Source organism: Crocuta crocuta, unplaced genomic scaffold, assembly GCF_008692635.1.
Source record: "Crocuta crocuta isolate KB4526 unplaced genomic scaffold, BGI_CrCroc_1.0 scaffold516, whole genome shotgun sequence".
Taxonomy (NCBI): domain Eukaryota; kingdom Metazoa; phylum Chordata; class Mammalia; order Carnivora; family Hyaenidae; genus Crocuta; species Crocuta crocuta.
This window is the reverse complement of record NW_027529538.1, coordinates 367,289-389,899: the sequence shown is the minus strand read 5'-3', so window position 1 is coordinate 389,899 and position 22,611 is coordinate 367,289. Positions and strand designations below refer to the sequence as shown.

At 36.4% G+C, this 22,611-nt stretch overlaps 1 protein-coding gene across 3 annotated transcripts in view; it reads right to left on the bottom strand.

Annotated features, from left to right (window-relative positions):
- The window catches only part of AGFG1 (ArfGAP with FG repeats 1), a 75,133-nt gene that overhangs the window by 52,277 nt on the left and 245 nt on the right, over window positions 1–22,611 (bottom strand). For all 3 annotated transcript variants that reach the window (XM_077761324.1, XM_077761325.1, XM_077761326.1), the window contains exons 2-5: window positions 22,470–22,498; window positions 16,760–16,762; window positions 16,416–16,425; window positions 6,376–6,469 (exon numbers count right to left, since the gene is read on the bottom strand). In XM_077761324.1, coding sequence (XP_077617450.1) covers window positions 6,376–6,469; window positions 16,416–16,425; window positions 16,760–16,762; window positions 22,470–22,498 — 136 coding nt within the window. The remainder of the gene's footprint in view (window positions 1–6,375; window positions 6,470–16,415; window positions 16,426–16,759; window positions 16,763–22,469; window positions 22,499–22,611) is intronic.

The window sequence follows — 22,611 nt, the reverse complement described above, 5'->3', positions numbered from 1 at the left end:
CGTCGGGCTCTGTGCTGACAGCTCGGAGCCTGGAGCCGGTCTTTGGATTCTGTGCCTCCCTCTCTCTCTGACCCTCCCCTGCTCATGCTGTCTCTATTTCTCTCTCAAAAATAAATAAAACGTTAAAAAATTAAAAAAAAAAAACCATCATGAGCAAAATGGCAAGAAAACCGGAAATATGGATAGCATATATGGAAAACAAAACAGAGATCACAACAGTTTAAACATTTCTGCTGGAAATGAAGGAAGAAAAAGATTAACTAGGAAAGTCATAAAAGGATTTATACTGAGACCCGAAAACTCTGGAATGATGCAGAGCAGAAGTCTCCAACCACACAACCATCTGTAGATCAGACCGGGCCCCTGGCCTCTTGCACCGCATTTGTTTAAAGGATTATATTTTTAAAATGCTCCATTCAAACAAGACCGTATGGAGGTAGCCCACAGAGCCTATAATATTTACTGGTCCTTTAGAGAAACAGCTTACCAAACCTGCTAAAAGTAACAAGGTAATTATAGATCCTGGAGTAACGCACTTGTAACTTAGCTCTGTACTCAATCATGACATTTAATATGCTGTTATTAAAACCACAGCCAATTTTTGCTATTATTATTTAAGATCAGCATAAAAATTAAATGTTCCAAGAGTTTACCTACATAACCCAAATATTAATGTAAACGACACTTTTGTATACTATGAAAACTAAAAAAATCCCTCTAATAAAACAATTCTGTGCAAGGAGTAAAAATAAATATGGATAATCCTTCCTATGTAACTTCTACTATCTTACATTCTGATTCAATAAACATCTGAATACCTACATTTAATAAGAACTACACTCAGAACTTTCACAGACTGCCCAACTTCAAAGTATTTCAGCCTTTCTATATAAAGGTATTACTGTCATTCTTTTACAGTTGGTAGAAATGGACTCTCAGAGGCATCCTATCCAAAATTCTCAGTCTGCTGAGTCCAAATCCTATTCTTTCAGCACACGACCATTGCACTTCAAGAAGTATTTAACAAGTCCAGCCCCAATTTTATCTATTTCCCTAGAGAGTTATAGTTTGGGTTAAGATCGCTTAGCTTTTAGCAAAACTTTAAAGAAAGGAACACAACACTTTGAAACCACATGATACCTTCAGACACTGATTCACAATTCATTCAAAAGTTTATGGTCTTTGTTCTGATAATGTCCCACAAACTCTTTTTGATACTGGCTTTCCACTTTTCAGAGTCCACTATTCTCTATGGAGAATCACCATCACTTACTTCGTTTACAGGATGGAACGATTTAGGAAATAACCAGTAGTGTTCTGTTTAACCTCATAATAGACTGTGTACATACAACGTATCATAAAATGGTAACTGCATATTCCAGCAAAACTGTCAGGGCATGTGAATTTAGAATTTAAAATTTGTTTAGAAACAAAAATATTCTTTCTATGTGTTTGTTTCCTGTTATAAATGGCCCCAATCTCTCCAAAGATGCAATTTAATTGCCCAAAAGCTCTCAACAGCTTATCTCATTAAAATAAGGCCTATTTAGTCATAAGCATAACTTCCTGAAAAATACTCGTCTTCACACTCCCAAAGCATCCACAACTCCCACTGAAGCCCTTTCTCACTCTTAAACCAAAATGAAATTGACACAAAATGATTTTTATTGTCTGTCCCCCCCCCCCACAAAACTCTAAGCTTTACACGAGGGCAAGTCCTGTCCACTTCTGCTTATCACTCTATCTCTAGCACCCAGGGACAGTCCTTGGTACACAGCAGGTGATTATTAATCTCTGCTTAAAAATGAAAAATGTTCCATCATAAATGTGAACAGAGAGAAAAGAGCACCTTTATGGACCAATTGTTTTAGAAAGTTTTTTTTTTTTTTTTAAAGCAGTAGTTTATTTTGGGGGGTTGTTTTTCATAATCTAAGCATAAAAATATTTAAATATTGTCTACTACATGATTTTATTTCCACATGTAGACTGTATGCCTGTGGAGCTCCAGTAGTAACTCTTTTACTCTCAGGCCTAAAACATAATTAAGGAGAGTTAATTTGCTACTAGAAAAGAAAAACTGATGTTTCAAAATAAAATTACCAATACATTTTCTTTTTACTGAATTTCTAAAGCACTAATCACCAGCCCTCCTTTCATTACCTATGATAATCAGGATTTTACCCAGTAGTGAAATTTCTTCAACTAGAGGACCATAAGTTACCCACAATATCATAAAAGAGGATATACAGAGGAATCAACTGAAGATGTTTTTTAAGTTAGCATCATGATAGAAAAGAAAGTGTTACAAGATAAATACAGTACATGGAAATTTTTTTAAAAAATATTTTACGTTGGAAGAAAATGGCAAAAGTATTTCTGCAAATAATAAATGCAAAATACTTTGCTGAAAAATATTTTACTAACATCTGGCATATTATGTTCTATAAGATACTACTGTACACATCTGCTCCACTCACGGCATTGTGGAATCTGAGAATACTAAAATAATATTCAAGTACTTTGTAAACCACATCTGTAGAAACTAATGATATAATGTTATAAATATTAAGCATGTCCTTGATACACATTTATAAACAGTAATGACAGTACCTGCTTACCACTGCTTGCTTGCAGACCAAGAGAGATGTACTTTATTAATGACTCAAATATCATAAGTAGTACTGCCATCAGTTCTGTGATTTTCGAAAACCACTGAACAGTTCTTAATATAGTTCTGAATGAAAAGTGAAATCTTCCCTAGATATGCACATGTGCTAGGCCACTGCGCTGATGGTGAAGAAAACGATTCTCTGAATCCATGCCCTTTGCCCTGTAAGTGGGCAGTCCCCTCCTACTCTTTATTCTGAACCTGGCAGCATGATTCTTTGGCAAGCTGTTCACAACTGTAATGCAAGCATTAAAACAGATTTAAGTTATACACACAGATGACTGTAAGCAGGTTTTCCCACATATAAATGTCTGGAGGAACATTCAAACATGTGGAACATACGTTAATTCTGTTCAACAGACTGTGAGGCATTCAGCAACCACTGCGCTTACCTGCTCAAGCCTGCAACACCCCGATCACGACAAGCAAACATGCCCCTGAGAACACTAACCCCCAGGAGGGAGGAGAGCCCAGGACTGCCACCAGTCAATATACTCTCTTTTATTTTTTTTATTTTATTTATTTTATATTTTTATTTATTTCTAGGAGAGAGAGAGAGAGACAGTGTGAGCAGGGGAGGGTCAGAGAGAGGGAGTCACAGACTCCGAAACAAGCTCCAGGCTCTGAGCTGGCAGTCAGCACAGAGCCCGACGCGGGGCTCGAACCCACGAACCGCGAGATCATGACCCAAGCGAAAGTCGGACGCTTAACCAAGCCACCCAGGCGCCCCAATATACTCTCTTTTAACTGAGGGAACGCTCCTCTTCAAGTATGACCCATTCATCACATGATGTAAGATAGCCGTGCCTTTTTAATCCAAAATATAGTGACTGAGTAAGGTCACTCAAACACAGTGACACACAGAATATGGCAACATGTTTTAAAATGAAAAATTAACATTCGCATACTTCCTCTATGTATGTTATACTTAATATTTAAATGTTTAAATAAGAGAAACTGATAATGAAGCACCTGCACTTAGAAGTCTAATATAAAGTTTTGGTTGTACTAACCATTCTGCACTTCATAATATCAATCCTCACCTTCTAAGCATCTCTTAAGTTTTTAAGAACACAGATACTGTTAATATTGTTAAGAATTATAAATACCTAGCCCAAGACTTTGGTTCTAAGATGTTCTTAGGGACACAAGAAAGTACGTGTGTCTTCTTTAACAAGTATTTAAAAGGTTGGTAGATTTTCTAACGGTAGGAACTATAGTAAATTTCCCTTTCTCTCTGTTCACTGTGTTTGCTCAGCCTTCAATATCTTTTCCTGACACAGGGCTCCTGGCTTGCTCTGTCAGAAGAGCATGCAACTTCCGATCTTAGGGTCATGAGTTCAAGCCCCACATCAAGTGTTCAGATTACTTAAAAATCAATAAAGAAATAAACTTAAAAACGAACAAGTATCTCTTCCTGCCAGCTCGGGGCCTAATGTTTGACCTCTATGAGATTCTCCCAATCCTCTCCTTTTCGCCCACAGGTTGAATCCCTCCTTCCAGATTACTTCTGAAACTTCTTACTCTTAGCACGGAGTAACTAACACCTGCTATGACTGTTACATACATGCCTCCTAACTAGCCTGTGAGCTCTGTGTTCGCTAAGCCATGGAGCCACACCCGGAACTGCACCCACAGCACATCGCACAGTGACAGCCCTGGCCGGTGCTTTAAGCGGCCTATCAATTTCCATGGCTCTTTTTAGGATTTAAAATCCATGAAACCATTCATCTCTACTGTCTATATTTTGTTTCTACTTTTCGTTATGAGTTGCCTAAAATTATTTCCTTGCATATATTCTAAATTTATTTTGATATCCACCTTAAAAACTGCTATATTCAACAACATGGATGAACCTTGAGGATACTGCACTAAGTAAAATAAGCCGGTCATGGAAGGACCTATACTGTATGCTTCCACTCACATGAGGCATCTAAAAGAGTCAAACTCATTGAAGCACAAAGCAGAATGGCAGGTGACCAGGGCTGGGAAGGGAAATGGGGGGCTGCTGTTCAGTGGATATGAAGTTCATTTATACAAGATGAGTAAGTTCCAGAGATCGAATGTACAACACTATGCCTACAGATAAGAACACTGTGTTGACACCTAAAATTTTTTTAAGAGACGAGATCTTATGTTAAGTGTTCTTACCACAATTAAAAGTTCCTTCCATTTTGAGACTGGTCTTCACCTAACCTTGGCTACCTACTGACAGGTGCAGTTTGTTTTTACTTCTCCATAAACTGTCACCTTTTTAGTTCTATTACTCTGACTTTACCTATGATCATTAGATTTTTAATCTAAGAACAAAAATACTCTTTTACTTCTGACTCCCTATTCTGATATCTAAAATTTTGCATACTAGGCCAACATTCTAAAAGTATAATTAAAAGTTTGCACTGCTAGTTTAATCCCAAACTTTATATAAACAATTCAAATTGTATTTTAGTCAGTAAATGTATTATTCTATATTTACTATCATTACAAACTTTCTGTCCTTTCCCCTAGCTTTAGTTTCCCATGTCAGTCTGAAACTTGACTGTGCAAAATAATTTTTTATAAGCAAAATTTGGAGACTTCAAAGTGTGCTCACTTCTCTGAATCATGTATTTAAAAATATTTCACAATCTTGAATTTATACCTCTTCACTGTTTTAGAGCCAAAAACACATGTGCACAACAAGTAGGCAAGCAAGTTTAAGATATTGCCTGCATAAGGAAGAAAGAGAGGCAGAGTACAATATGCTTACATATATCTTCTGAGGGTGAACACGAAAATTTTTTAAATGAATAAAATATTAAAATAACATTTTTCTTTCTCTTTTATCAAAAATATGCAAACAGAATAGTTAGTATAACTAAAGCAATTATTTCCTTTCCATGAAGTAATGAAATTTTTTTGGTCAATTTTATAGTTTGGTCAATACTAGATCACCACTTTCACGGACACAGGGTAAAAACAGAACTAAAAACAAGAAAGCAAACAAAACAGAATGAAATTGCTGGAGGCCCATCAAAACTGAGTTAGAAGGAAAAGGCTCCTCTCCAAGTTCTTACTAGGTACCCCTGCATGCCGGACTGTCCCACAGCACTGCCAGGCCCCTCCCTACCCAGCACCTGCTCAAAACCAAGTTCAGGAGGGGACCTCAAGTAAAAGCTGATTACACAATGGCCTAACAAAAGTTTAACCATCTGGTCTTTTAAAGTAAACACTAACAGTTACTCCCATACTAGACATCCTCCAAAAATGACTTTTACATTCAATACTGACCAACTGTAGATACATGTTTCACCTCTGGATAAAGGTATTTCTGCAATAGGTACTAATTCTAAGTACATTACTAAATGAGTACATTCTAAGTATCTAAATATAGAACACAAAAATAACTTTTTTAAACAGTGAAATCCACCATCTTTATTTTTTTTAATGTTTTTTTATTTTTGAGAGAAAGAGAGCAGGCACGGGGGAGGGTCAGAAAGAGAGGGAGACAGATGATCTGAAGCAGGGTCTGTGCTGACAGCAGAGTCCAATGCTCAGGGGCTCAAACTCATGAACCCTGAGATCATGACCTGAGCCAAAGTCCGACACTTAACCAACTTGAACCACCCAGGCGCCCCTCAACAGTGAAATCCAACATTCTAAACAACTTATTAAACCTTATTAAAATGATTGCCAACAAGAAAGTTAAAAATTGTAAAAACACTTACTTCATTTCCATGTTTCTGCAAAAATTCAATTTCCTGTTGTGTGAATGTTGTCATGGAGATAGATTTCACCCTGTGTGGTGGATTTAACCCTCTCCTAAAAGATAAAATATTTTACAAATTTACTATTATATATCTTAAAAATGACTCATCAATGTAAAACATTTTTAATTAGTGCATTTAAACATGGAACAGTTCCCTCCATAAACTGAAAAGCATTTAAAAATTATTTTAAATTATTAATCCCCACAATAAATATGTCAAGGTAAGGTAGATTCATACTAAATAATATATTTAAAGATAAATTCAGGTAACTACCTAGTTAGGAATACATAATACCTGTAACACATGAGCTTCTTGGGCACAAATGTTGCTTTAGTGTGTTTCTAATGGAAGGAGAAGACTATGTACGAGCTCTATGGTAAAGAATTCAAAACGTAATTAATCATTTAAATATTTTCATACTTCCTAAGAAAATGACAATGGTCTGTTAGAGGTCTGGAGCTCTACAAATATTCTAATCAAACAGCTACTACCTTTAAGCTTGAGGCTGATTTGAAAATTGAAAACTTACCCAAGAAAACTGTAAATGATTAACCTGTAAGAATGAAGTCCCACCTCTCCATCAATTCAAATAAAAATTTATAAATAAAAGGATATTTTCAATTACCTTAGAAGGCAGTAAGTGCTCGAGAAGAAACTGAAGAGACATAAAGGGATTCAAGAAATACCTGGACACATGATTAAATGCCTGTTAAGTTCTTTTAGAACTTAAAAGTCTTTTCTGTATGGATGGCCTTCAAAGGACTTTAACTCTAAGTTTCTCGATGTTTACGATGCGCATAAAAAACTGAATAGAAATGCACTCAAAGAAGAATAAAAACTATTTACATTTTGCCACAACTATCACACAGTGATCTACTCAATCCACAAAAATAAGGGTTAAATAATCTACGCAAAGTAACAAGTAATCTATGCAAAGTTTCATAAAATTACATTTGAGTCATGTCCTCTGGTAAAGGCCTCATTTGGAACCTAGGTTCTAGAGCAGATTATTAATATTTTTACATAATTTGTCACAATTATCTTGCAGTCATCCATGCTGAATGAATAAAGATGTAAAATAATAAATGAACCAAAAGTCTTCCAAAATAACCTGGAAACATTTTGAATAATTAAATATTATACAATAATTCTATAAATTCACAATATTATAAGCCAAAACAATAAGGAAAATTCAGAATTAAACGAAGCTCCACAATTTTCACATCCTGCTCCTTCTCACTTGCTGACGAACAGTCAGAGATAGATGGAACATCTTTCAAATCATGCTTTGAATTATGACAGAGCCCTTTATCTGTTTCATATTTTGAAGCTGGGGAAACATTAAGTTGGGTTTTGTTGCTGTTTTTGTTTTGTTAGAATTTTAAACTAATTCGTTTACTTCTAGCTCTTGGTTAAGTTTCTAAGATGCAAAAATAAGGACTGTACAGTAGGAGAAATTGAACATAGCAATTTCATCCCCATAAAACTTTCAAACTTAATAAGAAAACAACTACAGCATGAATTACTTTCAAGTAAATTGCAATCACAAATTAAGGCTTTACAAATATCTCCTAAATTTCCAAAAGTGAAAATGTAGGAAAGTGATTATTCATTTAAAGCAATACCCTCTGTTTTCCAATTCATTTGTATGATGAGAACAAGACCAGATTCACCGTTTTTAAGGAAGCTTATTAATTTATAATGTGTATGTATATCCCACCTTGTTCCAAAATAACTTAGGAACAAATTAACTTCTTACTCTCTTAAGTTCTACAACTCCTTCCCTATCACTTGGCAACTTGGTCCATCCTTATTCCCTAATAACTCCTTCCTTGTGCCAGTCAACCCTTTACGTTTCCACCTCCCTTACAGTATCCTTTTTAAAGAAGGAAAAGGCAAAGGAATAATTTCCTAATGAGGAAGTGTCAAACACTGTTTACAAGGGGGCATGTTTTAGATAAGAAATTTTCAAGCAAAGAATTATACTCCCATATTTCTGAAATCATTGAATGAGGAAACCCCTGATTCTTTTCTTCTAAAACTCATTTTTAGTTCTATTATACAGACATAATCTCATGAAACCAGTACATACAGTGTATAGCTAATTCACTCACAGATCTCAAGACGCTATGGTATCACAGGGTCTGTTTATACATAAAGAAGGCATTCTTATTACTTAAATAAGTGACAAAATTTTGAACTTATGAAACAAATAAAACTACAATGAACTCATAACCAAACTATGAAAGGACATTTTCTGCCACTTAACAAGAACACTTACTCTAGGACTTCTTTAAGTGAGCTGACTCAGTGCATTTAAAATAGGAGTCAATTTGCACAACTGGAAGACACAATTTTGCAAGGCCATAATAATTACATAAATTGAGTGGCTCCAAGGAAATTTTACATGTGTTCATATTGCTTTCTCTAACTGCTTTTATATTCTTTCTCTCTCAAAAAAAAAAGAATATATCTTTAAAAAAAAATTTAACGAAAATTGTTTGTTTAAAAACAGTGATGAAGTCCAAAATGAAAATAGGTGGTCTCATACACTATATGGTAGGATAAATTCACCAATTTGTTACCAAGAACCTCATTCACACCTTTTGACCCATTAGTACCCTTTAGTATCTATCCTAAAGAAGGAATCTGAAACATAGCTAACTAATTACATACAAAATGTTCATCAAACATTATTCATAATAAGAAAACATCAGAAACACTTCAATATCAAAGGGAAGTGGTTAAGTAAATGACAATAACACTAAACATTAAGCATACTTATGGTTATGTTTTAATTTTTTAGGATAAAACTTATATTCTCAGAGCTACATAAAAAATATCTACAAAGAAAACAGACAAACCAAATACCCCCAAATGTTAACAGTCCTTGCATATAAATGATAGGTTTGGATGATTTTTTTTTCCATTTATAATTTCCTTTTCTCTCCAAATTTTCCACATGAATATGTATTATTCTATAATAGGGAAAAAAACAGCAAGAAATAATGGAAAGTCTAACTGATTAGTAGCAGTAGTCAAAAAGTTTGGACTTTGAGTCCTTGCTATATGGATGTGAATGCCAGTGCTGAAGAATTAGAGAAAGAAAATACGGGAAGGAGAAAGCAGTTTTCCTTTCTAAGGCTTTCTTTCAGTTTTTCTTTAAAAAAAAAAAGGAAAAAAATACCCTGGAAAGCTTTTCCTTCCAAATACACCAGCATTAACACTTTATCTTCACTTTATTTCTCTAAATCTGTGTTTTCTCGACTTTCTCACTATTGACATTTGGGGCCAGGAAACTATTGTGACGGGGCTGCTCTGTGCATTGCAGGACACAAAGCAGAATCTCCAGCCTCTACCCACTGAATACCAGCACATCCTCCAACCAGTAGGGACAATGAAAAAGGTTTCGAGGTGTTGCCAAAGCTCCCCCGGGGCACAAAACGCCTCCAGTTGAGAATCACTGCTCTACATATGCCAAATGTTAATCACCAAGCAAAAGAAATTACTGGAATTTCTTTGGATCTTTACTGAGTATAAATTACTACAGGTTTAATCTTCTGCAAGACATTCTACCCCATATACAACAACAAAGCTAAATTCTCCCTTAACATCATTATTTTCAGAAGAACAGAAAATAAAAATGAGTACTTTCTTCTATAAAATGATAAAGAACAAAATAAATATACCAGTTTAAAATCTGTATACTAGATATTAAATTTAAATTAGAAAACACTACAGGAAGTATCCACAAAAAAAAAAACCCCACAAAGAAATGAACTTTATTATGTCAAGCATGCTTATACAGATTGGTGGCAAAATGTAAGTTAAGTTAATACGGCACAATGAAATTAATATTTATTAAGTACCTATACTGGCATTTTGCATATTTAATCTCATCCAATTTCTACTTTTAGTAGTATGGCACACTGGATATTCTGAAAAGTCTCCTTTGCTAAAATAGGACAGATACTCCATAAATTTTAAAACAAAACAAAAATATGTTAGAAAACAAAAACAAACAAACAAAACCCCTGTTAACATATTGTTGTGCCTTCTAGAAAGGAAAGAAAATCTCTAAGGATCCTTTCCAAAAGGAAGAAAAAGGCAAAAACGTTAAAAATTGAGCTGAAACCAGAAAAGTGACCCCTGTTCTCCACAGAATGTAGTGCTGCTCAGGAGGCAAATACCAATCAAGAACAGACAGCTAAGAGCAGATCAGAGAGCGGAAACCGAGACGGACCTGTTCAACTCAAGACCCTGGAAGAGAAATAAAACTGTTTCAGGTTGTAGGATCCCAGGTTCTCAGCAGAATCCTCTCAGGAGGAATGCACTTCCAATTTCTGCTAGGAGGACTTGGAAATTTTAAGCTCAGTAAACTATGAGGTTACAATAAAAATCATCACACAACAAAACATACTACTAAGCTTGTCAGTACAAACAACATATTTATACCCACCTCCCCCAAAGACTTCAGATACTGGAGTGATCAAATACAAAACAGAAAATTAATACAGTATATAAGAAACATTAAAATAAATAAAAGATGGCATAAAAGTAAACAAGATATATGTAGTTACCAGAATAACCAAGCAACTGTAAGTCAGAGCTTTTAGAAAATGAAAACTTAAAAATGTAGAAATTAAAAACTCAACAAAGCAGGTAGAGAGATTAGATAAGCCAAAAAATAAAACTGGTGAATTGGAAGACAGGAAACAGACCACCCAGAAAGAGCACAAACATGTAGGCAGACAGAAGAGACAAAAAGAAAAAAAAGGGATGTTAGAAGGTCTAACATATCTAATCAACACTCTTTTGAAAGAGAACATGGAAAAATAAGGAAGAGGGAATATTTGAAGAGATAATGGCTGTGATTTTTCAGATCCAATAAAAGGAATGCATCTACAGATAGAGGAATTACAGCTCATCAGAAACAAGATAAATAAAATCCACACTTAGAAACATTTTGTTTAAACTTCAAAAACAGAAAATCTTAAAAGCTGTCTGAAACAAAAGATCAAGATAAAATCTGACTGAAAGTAGACTTCTCAATGGAAACCAAAGATAACGTTCTCTTCAAGTAGTAAGAAAAAATAAGTTGTGAACCCAGTAAAACTACCTCTGAAGTATAAGATCAAAATAATAATATTTTCAGATAAACAAAAACCAAGAGTTGACCCCCAGAAGACTCTCACTAAAGAAATATATATTGTATACACTCTAAGAAGAATGACCCCAGGAAGGTCCTAAGATGCAAAGAAACTGGCAAACACGTAGGTAAACCTTAAAAAAAAAATTAAAAATAACCTAATTTTAAAACATCCAATTTATGAGGAGGAACAGAGACAAATTTAACATCTCATCAACAGTACCCCTTATGTGAAGGTACTTTGTATTTTTAAAGTCCTTGTGTTACTGGGGGAAGGTTAAAATACTTATTAACTCTAGAATGTCAGTATGGAGAATAAAATTTCAATAATGATCATAAAAGTACATGGAATTTCCAGCTTCCAAAATAATATAAAGGGAAAATCAGGGGTCCCTGGGTGGCTCAGTTGGTTGAGCATCTGACACTTGATTTTTGCTCAGGATATGATCCTAGAGTCGTGGAATCGAGGCCCACTTGGGATCCACACTTAGCATGGAGCCCACTTAAGCGGTTTCTCCCCAACTTGTGCTGCCATTCTCTCTCTCAAAATAAATAAACATTTTTCTTAAATGGGGAAAATCAAAAGAAAAACTGCCATTTTAAAAATTAAAATTAAACATATACTTTCCAAATGACCTGACAATCCCACCCTTATTTACCTATGTGAAATGAAAATTTAGAACCCCAAAATCTGTATATAAATATTTGTAGCAGCTCTATTCATACGGATCAAAGACTGGAAACCCAACTATCTTTCAAATGGGAAATAGATTCACAAGCAATGGAATACTAACTACCCAGCAATAAGGAGAAACAAACTACTGGATCTGTAACTACCTTGGATTAATCTTAAAGGTACTGTGTACTCTGCTGAGTGAATAAGGCAATCTGAAAGTTATGTACTTATGATACAATTTATCTGACATGACCAGAAAGGAAAGCTAGTGCTGGGGGAACTACAGGCAGCTGGGCAGGCATTAGGAACAGGTGAGGGTTAAGAAGGGTCTTCAGGGATAGGTGGAACAGCTCCACATTTTGACTGTGGAGGTAGTTACACGAATGTATACATATGTCAAGACTCACAGAACTGTACACCAAAAATGTTAACAGTGATAGACACCAACTTAAGAAATAAAACATGATAGTCCTCATTCCATGTTACTATTCATAGTAACCACAACTTTTACACTAATTAAATTTTTTCTCATTAGTGAACCTACCTTCTTCTCCATCTACCAAGTTTGATCATTTAAATGAATGAAATCTGATGAAAACTGATTTATCTAGTTACTTTCAAGGTGGATTGTGGAAGCTGGTGCCATTTCCCTTTCTTGCTGAGCCCAGTCTAGCTGTCATGTGAATTCATTGTTTATAAAACATTTTACTGTAATGACATTAGTCATAACTATTGGATGAAAGTGTTGAGCAAGTACGCCACATTATTTTTATAGTGCCAATATTGAAGTACCACCCATTCCAGATCCTAAAATACACATTTTAAGCCTCCAAGTTAGTGCAAGAAAAAAAAAAAGGTAATGACTCACTTAATAACAGCAGTATTGATATTTTGAAAGCATGTTTGCCAGTTAATTGGTTTCAAGAAGTTCCAAAGTCACCTACTGGCGGAGCCCAATATGTTTCACGGTGTAATTAAGTCATACGCAGGTCCTGAGGAGCTTCAGTTCTAACGACCACCACCCAGGTATGACTGTAACCAGATGGGGTGACTCATTCCACATGTCCACCAGCATGCTGCTCTTAACTATGCCTCAAGCAATCTTGCTAACAGACATTTGTTCAACTCAAATAACAATGTGTGCTGGGTGAACAAGAGCCCTTATTTAGTTTTATTGTTTTTCTCCCCCTGGGAGGAAAGCTGGTTAAAATATTTTAATAGGCTGTGGAAATTTATGCAGTTGCTACTACTGATATGAAATAATACAGTTAATCTGAAATTTAGATCTATCCCAATCCTAGTTATGTAGTAAAAATATTACGTATAAATAATGTTTCATTTCAGAAAAACTATACATTTAAAAACCACAGCAGATGGAAGAAGACTTTAACAGGTTATCAAGATTCTACAAACTGTTGATGCCAAGGCACTAATATGTACTGGATATTCCAAAATATTAGTCTATCCAGAACCCAACTTCAAAATACTGAAAATACACACACACACACANCTTAAGAGCAACATCTAAAAAAATAATACTCAAGTAACAACTTAAACCTAATTAAGGTATTCCAGTTAAAAGTAGACAAAACCCAAGAATGTCTTCACAAACCTCACTGAAATGAAAGCAAAGGAATAAAATGGCATTAACTCACAGAGGAAAAGAAAATAAAGAGAAGGAGGCCAAAAGTATACTATAGTTCCCTAAAAACAATTTGGAGGATAAAAAGTGAATCTAACAGCAGTAACTGTGCAGAAGAAANATTTACATAGGGTCAAAAATAAACTCCCAGTTCTGCTACAGCCACAAGACTAACCCTCCAGGCCCTAGGCAGAAGTCTGAAGGCAAATGTAATCTGTAGATATTATACAAATAGACTATGGACTCGGGCATGGCTAAGGACTGTTATTAGGTACCAGGTTAAAAAACTGGGGGCTTAACTGGGACTCCACAAACTGAATGATAGATTATGTGCCCCTAGTCTTCTCCCTCAACTTGGATCCTAGAAAAATGGCAGCCAGGTTCTTTTTTAGTCACCAACAAGAATTTTGGAGAAAATACCTCTGAACAAAAAAAAAAGTATCACTTCCAAACCAAAAAAATCCAAAAGAATGACTAAAATAATGAACAAAAGACCTAACCAAAATACTTCAATGTATGGCTCAGCTCAGCAGGGATTTAAAAAAAAAAAAAAAATCATACACACTCCCCAAAAAGGGAGGAGGGAAATGGGGCACAAAGAATCAGTAGTAAGAATAGCATCCGACTTCCCAACATCAATACTAAGGATCTGAACAATTAAGCAATACCTTAAAACTTCAAGGATAAACTATTTCCACCTTTATGAATGGGACAAACTATCAATTTAAAATTCAAGGAAGAATAAGACATTTACAGCCATACAGCTCTCAAAACACGATCTCTCACTGACCTTTATCAGGAGGCTAATGATGTGGGGCTCCTGGAAAGAGAGGGTCTAACACAGGTTAAGCATGAAAAAAAAATTTCCAGAATAAAGGCAGAAGAAAAGTCCCAGGATGACCACTACATAGTAGGTCTAGAGAGCAGCATGTCCAAGCTAGATGACAAAAGTGCCCAGAATAGAATAGATTTATCAATTAAAAAAGAAAGAAAGAAAAAAGAAAGAAAGAAAGAAAGAGAGAAAGAAAGAAAGAAAGAAAGAGGGAGGTACCTGATGCATCGGATCATACTGAAAGAAGTTTTATAGCTCAGCCAGAGATTATTTATCTGGGGATATACTAATGATACAGACATGAAAAACGAAACAAATGAAGAGAACTAAGCAATTACAAACTTCAGGGGAAAAGGTTGTATAAGAAAATAATAGTAGTAATATACTATGGGACTCAGCTGAGAACAATACATACATACTTGCAGTAAGGCAAATGCTGAATAATGATTTAACCAACAACTGTGAGAACATTATTTGGAAGAGGTGGAGACCGTAGATGGAAAGGGAGAGAGAAGTGTTAAGAGGACCAAATCCTTATCTTCCTCTTTGTACAGCAGAAAAGTCAATATATAAAGCTAAAACTGGAAAAAAAAATTAAATAGCTATAACTATGTTAGTTAGAAATACTATGGTAAACACAGAAGGAGGGCACAGACAAGAGTCCATGGTCACTGTCTAGAGCAATGAGAAATAGAAGAAGGGAACAGGTGACTGTTGTTCATTATAAGCCTTTGCCTTTTTAAATTACGTGTGTATTATCTTTAGATAAAAATTAAAACTAAATATAAAAAAGAATGGATATAAACAGTTCTTGCTCTTCAAAACTAAATTTAAACTCACCTACACTTACAGGTTGTTTTCATTGATGAAAAAATTTGAGGAATTTTTAAAATTTCAAAAGTATCAAGTCTCTCTACTAGACATTAGCGATCTTTTTTTATAGAAGTACCTACTGAACACAACAGTTCCCAGTTAGAGCTACCAAGACTCACTGAGGAGATAAAGTCTTGAAGACAGAAATGAGGATGAGTTTTCATGTCTTCCCACATTATCAGTTGCAGTGATTTTAATACTCTCCCCGTCAAAGAGGTAGCACAGTGCAGAATTTTTAGAATCTGACAACTACAAAAAAAAAAAAATCCTCTCTTCCTTTTGTAAACATGTATGCTTCTCTGTAACTTCCATACACTTGTCTCCTATTTCCTCCCAGAGAATAAATTTATTCCCTCTTCCACATATAGGCCTTAAAATTACCCAAAGACAGGGACTATATATGTGTGTGTATATATATATATATATATATACACAGCTCCTCACACCCACTAGTCTTTACTTCTTTAAGCTAATAACGCTTCTAGTTCCTGCAGTTTTAAACGTGGTTCTCATCCTGGTAAGATTCCTTAGAGCATGCTGCAGTTAATGTACCTCTTAAAAGAAGCAACCAGAATAAAAGCAAGGTGTATTTATGACTTCCCTCCCTCTAAAAGAGTACGGTTCCAATCAAAAGGAGACTATATCTTACTCAGGAGTCTGAAAAAAATATGTTCTAACTTAAGAAAAACTGTCATTCCTTGTATTTCGAACAATTCAAACAAGCTTCCCATCCCTACTGTGAACTTAATGAACTTCATTCTAATCACATCCACTCAGGTGTCTTTAGGGCAAGAGTTCTCCGGTGTGGGCCAGTAAAGGCTGTCACAAGGAACCTGCTATTAATTACTCAAAGTTATGAATGCTTTACCTTTTCTTATACACGGGAGAGGAATCCACGATGAGTATTCCTAACCAGTTATCACTCTGACTGTATGAAGTGGGAAACACATTAATGAGTCACGGGGAGCAAGGGGAAGGTAACAGCACCTAGTCCTGAATATCTCCACAGGATTTTCTCAAGAAGGTAAGCATCAGGCAAGTCGCATAGATGATGCCACCATACCACATATGCTTATTAGTCTTCCCAGGACAGAAGATGTTCACAGCACTCCAGAGCAGTCTCCTTAGTCGACTTGTAGGATGAATCCATGTTTTTCCCCGCTGCTGAACAACCTACAGTGAATGCCTATTGCACAACAGACACTCACTGCTAGGAGGCCACTCTCTCCTGCTCCTTCCAACGGAGTTTTATGTTTATCAAGAGTCATTTAATATAATAACTTGGCAATACAGCTGGCATGGTATTTGGCAAATATATAGTTTAATTAAGGATTATGTAAAATAATGACACATGAGAACAGTTTCCATAAAAACAAAGTGAAGTATTTTGGAGACTTAATTGAGTCACTATGAAAACTTGTTATTTAACTGTAGACAAGAATTGTAAAAGACTGAAAAAGAGATCTAGAACAATCCAGCACTAACTTGCTTTAAAAGTAACTTAAAATTCTAAATATTATAAACAACACAGCATGAGTCTGGGTTATAGCAAAGGGACAAAGAATCTAATCAGTGGAACCACACTCAAAGAAAAGTCCTAGGTGTCACAAAAAACTCTGACAAATTAACAATTCTGTTAAAATAAAAAAAACCTAAGTATATAAAAACACATATACATATACACACATACATACATAATTGACTTTTTAAATAAATCTAATCACCATCAATCTTAAATGCATAGGATAGGAGGTTTTCATTACAATTCAGAGGTAGAAAACAGTAAGGGAATTCATTCATGGCAGTGTAGATAGGCCAAATTCGAAAGGGCACCATATTCCCATTATGCTCACAACACACAACAGCAGTTTCTGAATAAAATTCAAAGTTAAGAAAACACATTAAAGTTTCTTTAATTTAAAAAAAAAACATAGCTATGAAGCAAAAATGCATGATACATTCATAAACTATCCTTGCTTTTAAAATCCAATAAAGTTCAAATCCACCATATAAATCCCTAAAATACAGAATTAAAAACAATTTACAATAATCCATGGGAAACCTTTACACATTTACATTTGTTAGTAGTGGACTCAGCATTAGCTCCGGATCCCAACATCAACCAAAATATCACAACCAAGCACTAAGAATGTATGCTAGAGGCGCCTGGGTGGCTCAGTCCCTTAGGCTTCTGACTTTCACTTAGGTCATGATCTCGCAGTTTGTGGGTTCGAGCCCCAAGTCAGGCTCGGTGCTGACAGCTCAGAGCCTGGAGCTGCTTCAAATTCTCTGCTCCCTCTCCCTCTGCTCCCCAGCTTCTGATTCTCTGCTCCCTCTCTGCCCCTCCTCTGCTCACACTCTTGCTCTCTCTCAAAAATAAACATTAATTTTTTTTAAATGTATGCTAATTTTACAATTTAAAGTCATTTTTATGGACATAATGATCACGTGTCATTATTTACATAATCTTCAATTAAACTATATATTTACCAAATACCATGCCAACTGGATTGCCAAGTGGTTATATTCAACAGCTCTGGATAAACGTAACAGTACTCTCCTCATATGCTGTTACCAGACTCCTGCCTGACACACAGCTAGCGCTCCATAAATGTTACTAATAGTTATTACTACTACATTTTCTATTTCAATGAATACTTTAATTGTTGTATCTCCAACCTACTGAATATTTGCATTAAAAAATTCTGTCCTTCATAACTGAAGTATCCAATTGTCTTCCCACTTATACTCATTTGAAATTGTACACTTTCAAAATATCTCACTGAATATTAGAGTACTAAAAAAATGAAAAAGGAATTAAAGATATAAATCACTGCCCACTGTGATCTCATAAGGTCCTGAATATTATAAACAGAGCTCCAAAAGACTATTTGATTGCAATCCCCTCTAATGCTAATAACTGTATAAAAACAAATTAAATGCCTTTTTATCTAACTTTAAAGTTAAATTCTTCCAATATTCACCAGAAATCAAAATTCACACAAGATTAATATAGTATAAGTTAATATTAGGCTATACTTATACATCTCTATTGAAATTCCCATTTTAAATACACTGTCCAAATAAAATAGCTGGTATTAAGAGACAAAGTATTTCTCAAATGCTATTTTATCTTATCTAAACCCTCTTGAAAAACTTATGGATTATTTTTTAAAGACGAACAATTCTTATTTATTGATTATACTAATATTAAATAATTTGGTCTAAAACTAGTCTTTTTAAAAATTTTTTATGTTTTATTTTCTATTTGAGAGAGAGACAGAGTGCAAGCAGGGAGGAGAGGGGCAGAGAGAGGGAAACACAGAATCCAAAGCAGGCTCCAGGCTCTGAGCTCTCAGCACAGACCCCACGTGGGCTGGAACTCATGAAATGCTAGATCATAACCTGAGCTGAAGTCAGATGTTAAACTGACTGAGTCACCCAGGTGCCCCCCCAACATTTTTTTTTTTTGAGAGAGAGAAAGCACATGAGTGGGGAAGGAGGAGGGAGGAAGAGAGAGAGGGAGGGAGAAAGGAAGGGAGACAGGGAGGGAGAGAGGGAGAGAGAGGGAGAGAGGGAAAGAGGATCCGAAGCAGGCTCTATGCTGACAGCAAAGAGGCTGATGCAGGGCTTGAACTCTGGAGTCCTGAGATCATGACCTGGGCCAAAGCTGGACACTAAAATGACTGAGCCACCCGGGCATCAGGCACTAGATTTATAACTAGTCTTTAAATCAACCAGAAGTTCTTTAACACGAAGGCAATGTTTGACTGTTGGCTGTAATGGAGTGTCCATTCATAATTTTAAATATTTCTGTGGCTAGGACCAGGAAGAAACTGACAAATCAATCTGTTACAACAACCCCATTCTAGCTCAGTAATAATTAGTATAGCTGCATCTATATTTAAAGTTTCACAATCTGAATTCAGTCATACACTCTGAATGAGCATCAAAAAAGCCTAAGACAATCATCAGAAATGAAAAGATTCTGAGTCTAGTAATATAAACAAGATGCTTGTTCAATTTAAACAAAGATACCACTAAATGAATGATAAAAGGTACATGACTAACCTCTAAAATTTAGAATTCATGACTAACCTCTAAAATTTAGATACCATTTACTGTGTATCAGCATTTTCTAGGCATATCAAGGTTTTCAAACGGATCCAGGACCACCCGCACATGGTGGCCGGGCTTAATACCTTTCCCAAAGTCACAAAGCCAGTAGCAGTGTCAGCATCTGATTTCAGAATGCATCTTCTTCCAAGTATACCAAGTCACCTAACTAGCAAACATATAATAAGTATTAAACTCAATAGTTGCTTTATTCTTCTCAAATTATTTTACTTCATCATTGCTTTTCAAGGACAGAAATCCTTAGGAGCTACTGTCCCTTCAACATTTCTGCAGGAGCCATTAGAGCCTGCATCTATCCATTCTTTCCTTCCCAAGGATCCCAGATTTCTGATTTGAGAATTCTATTTGGGGATCCTTGTTGTTCCAGTGAAGTTACTGTAGAATATGAGTCCAATCAGGGCACTGGTTCAAGGTAGCTACGTGACCAAGAGAACTGCAGACCTTCTGGAAAAGTTGGGACACTGATAGGACTGAAGGCAATATGCTGCCACCGGCGCAGGGGCAGCCATCTCTGGGTGAGAGAAACCTGGGCAACATCATCAAGCCACTGGAAAAAGTCTTACTTAAGAACAAAGGTTTTGAGTCACATCTGAAAAATCCAAACTGATAGATTTTTATAAGAGTGTTTCTCATTTCAAGGTCTTTCACATACTGTTCCCTACTCAGGGAATGGTCTTTCCCCCATGCTGATGCCTCCTATCTAATGGGCGGCTACTAGGTACCAGGCACCGAATGAGATGTTAGACATATTTTCTCTAATACTGAAAACTAATCTATATCCAAATATCCTCACTATTCTTGACAAAAAAATACAAACTCAAGGAGACTGAGTGACATTCTCAATACCACACAGCTAATAAATGGAGCCAATATTCAAGACCCGGTTTATCTAGCTCACAAGTACTCGTTCTTCCAACGTGAGGCAGCAGCCACATGGATCTTGTCTTTAAAGGTCTTTGTTCAGGAATCAAATCTCCTGTGAAGCTTTCTCTATCCATTTACATACTGCATGAATGGCTTTTAGAGAAAGGACATATTACAGTCATCACTATGCTTACAGTTAGAATACAAGCTCCTTAAAGATAGTAGGATCCAAGTAACACCAGTGCCTCCTCACACAATGTACATGACACAGCCCAAGTGAGCAAGAAACATATGTAGAATCCGCAATGAATGGAGAACTAAAGTCCTACCCATTACAGGTCAAAGTCCTTAACAATGGTCATTAGACTGAGGTTTCCTTCTATACAGAATGTTTCTGAAATGGGGGGTTTTAGGAAGAAATCTGTAAATATCTGTTGACCTTAAACATTTGCTGCTGAAACTAAATGTTGCTCTGCTACACTTACGAAGGACGACCGAGAAATGTCAGAAATTCAGAACAGTAAATACATTTTTTTCCAAATCAGGTATTTCAAATGTACCAAAGGATCCTGTGTGTGGTAAAAGCAGAACATACGTATTATTATGCACATAACAGAACTCAAATACGTTTAAATCACTGGACTGTTGGCCTTCATTTTTAGAACCAAAGTTGCCCAATACCGGTCACTTAACTTTATCTGTAGGTGCAAAGCATGAACCAGACTGTCTCCTAGACCCCACCCAGCCCCCTGATTCTGTGGAGTAATAATTCAGCCCTATTACTACTCATCAACTTCTTAGCGTGCCTTCCAGACCACAATCTAAAAGTAATCTTTCAAACAAGGTCTCTCCTATCATACTATTTTGGCATACTTACCCCTGACATTTCTCTCACTTAATTACTTACATTACCATCTCCCCTGAAACGTACACACCAAAAGTACAGGGATTTTGCTGTATTCATCAACACACCCCAAGACTTCACATAGAACACAGTAGGCACCCAATAAATGTTTGTTGAAGAATTAGCATTCATGGAAGACTAGTAATGCCTTCTTGCCCAACATGAAGGGAAAAAAGGAAATTGTGCACTGCTAAAACACATCCTGCATTCTCTAATATATTATGTACTCTGACTCAGTATTAATCTTACAAAGGGTTTTTTTTTGGGGGGGGGGGAACTGCAGTGTCCAAATTACTTTATTTGAAGGAATGCTACAAATGAAGAACCCAAGTAGGTGTTTTAGTACGACAAAGGTTCTAAGACTATTTAGTGACTACCACTTCGCCAATAACTTACTTTAAACCCAAGATACTTGGTACCTAAAAGCAACTTGGGAGTTCCAAAATCATCTGCACTCTTTCCAAAGGAAATTTCACAGTAACAAAATCCTCGTCAGAATCAAGCTTAATGAAGCAAAGAAGAATACAAATCATCCCAATAATTCAAGGCGGCAGTGTCCCATTTTTCTGAAAAAATGCCGTCTTCCCATCTCCCATTTCTGTACACACCCAGACACTGACATCGATGGAGAAGTTTTACAGATACCAACGCGCGTACAATGACACAGCTTCTAGTCTAGGACCTTATTTCCGTTAAAACTTTCCCCAAACTCAAGACTCTCTTGACCACGAAACTAAAACCCCACAGCCCCACATCTGCTCCTCTGCCTCCCTCTCTCGCAATTAAGCCTCTCGAACTTTTTCCCTGGGGATTCAAATCTCTGCCATCAAGACGTTTTAATCCTGCCGCTCCTCCTAAGTGCCTGCTTTCTCCCAGTGACCTANGCTCCTTCCCACCCTAGCTTCTCCCCCACCCCCTCTGCACCGGCGCCCGGCAGGTGTCTCGCCGGGGGATCTCCGCGCCCCAGCCGCCGACAAGCGGGGCACACAAAAGACCCGCACCGCCCTCCCCAGCCTCCTCCGGCCTCTCTCCCCTCCAACCCCATCAGGTCAGCGCCCCGGAGAGCAGAGGCCCGAGGGAGACGGCGCCGGCTCCCCGGGGCCCAGAGAAGCTCGCC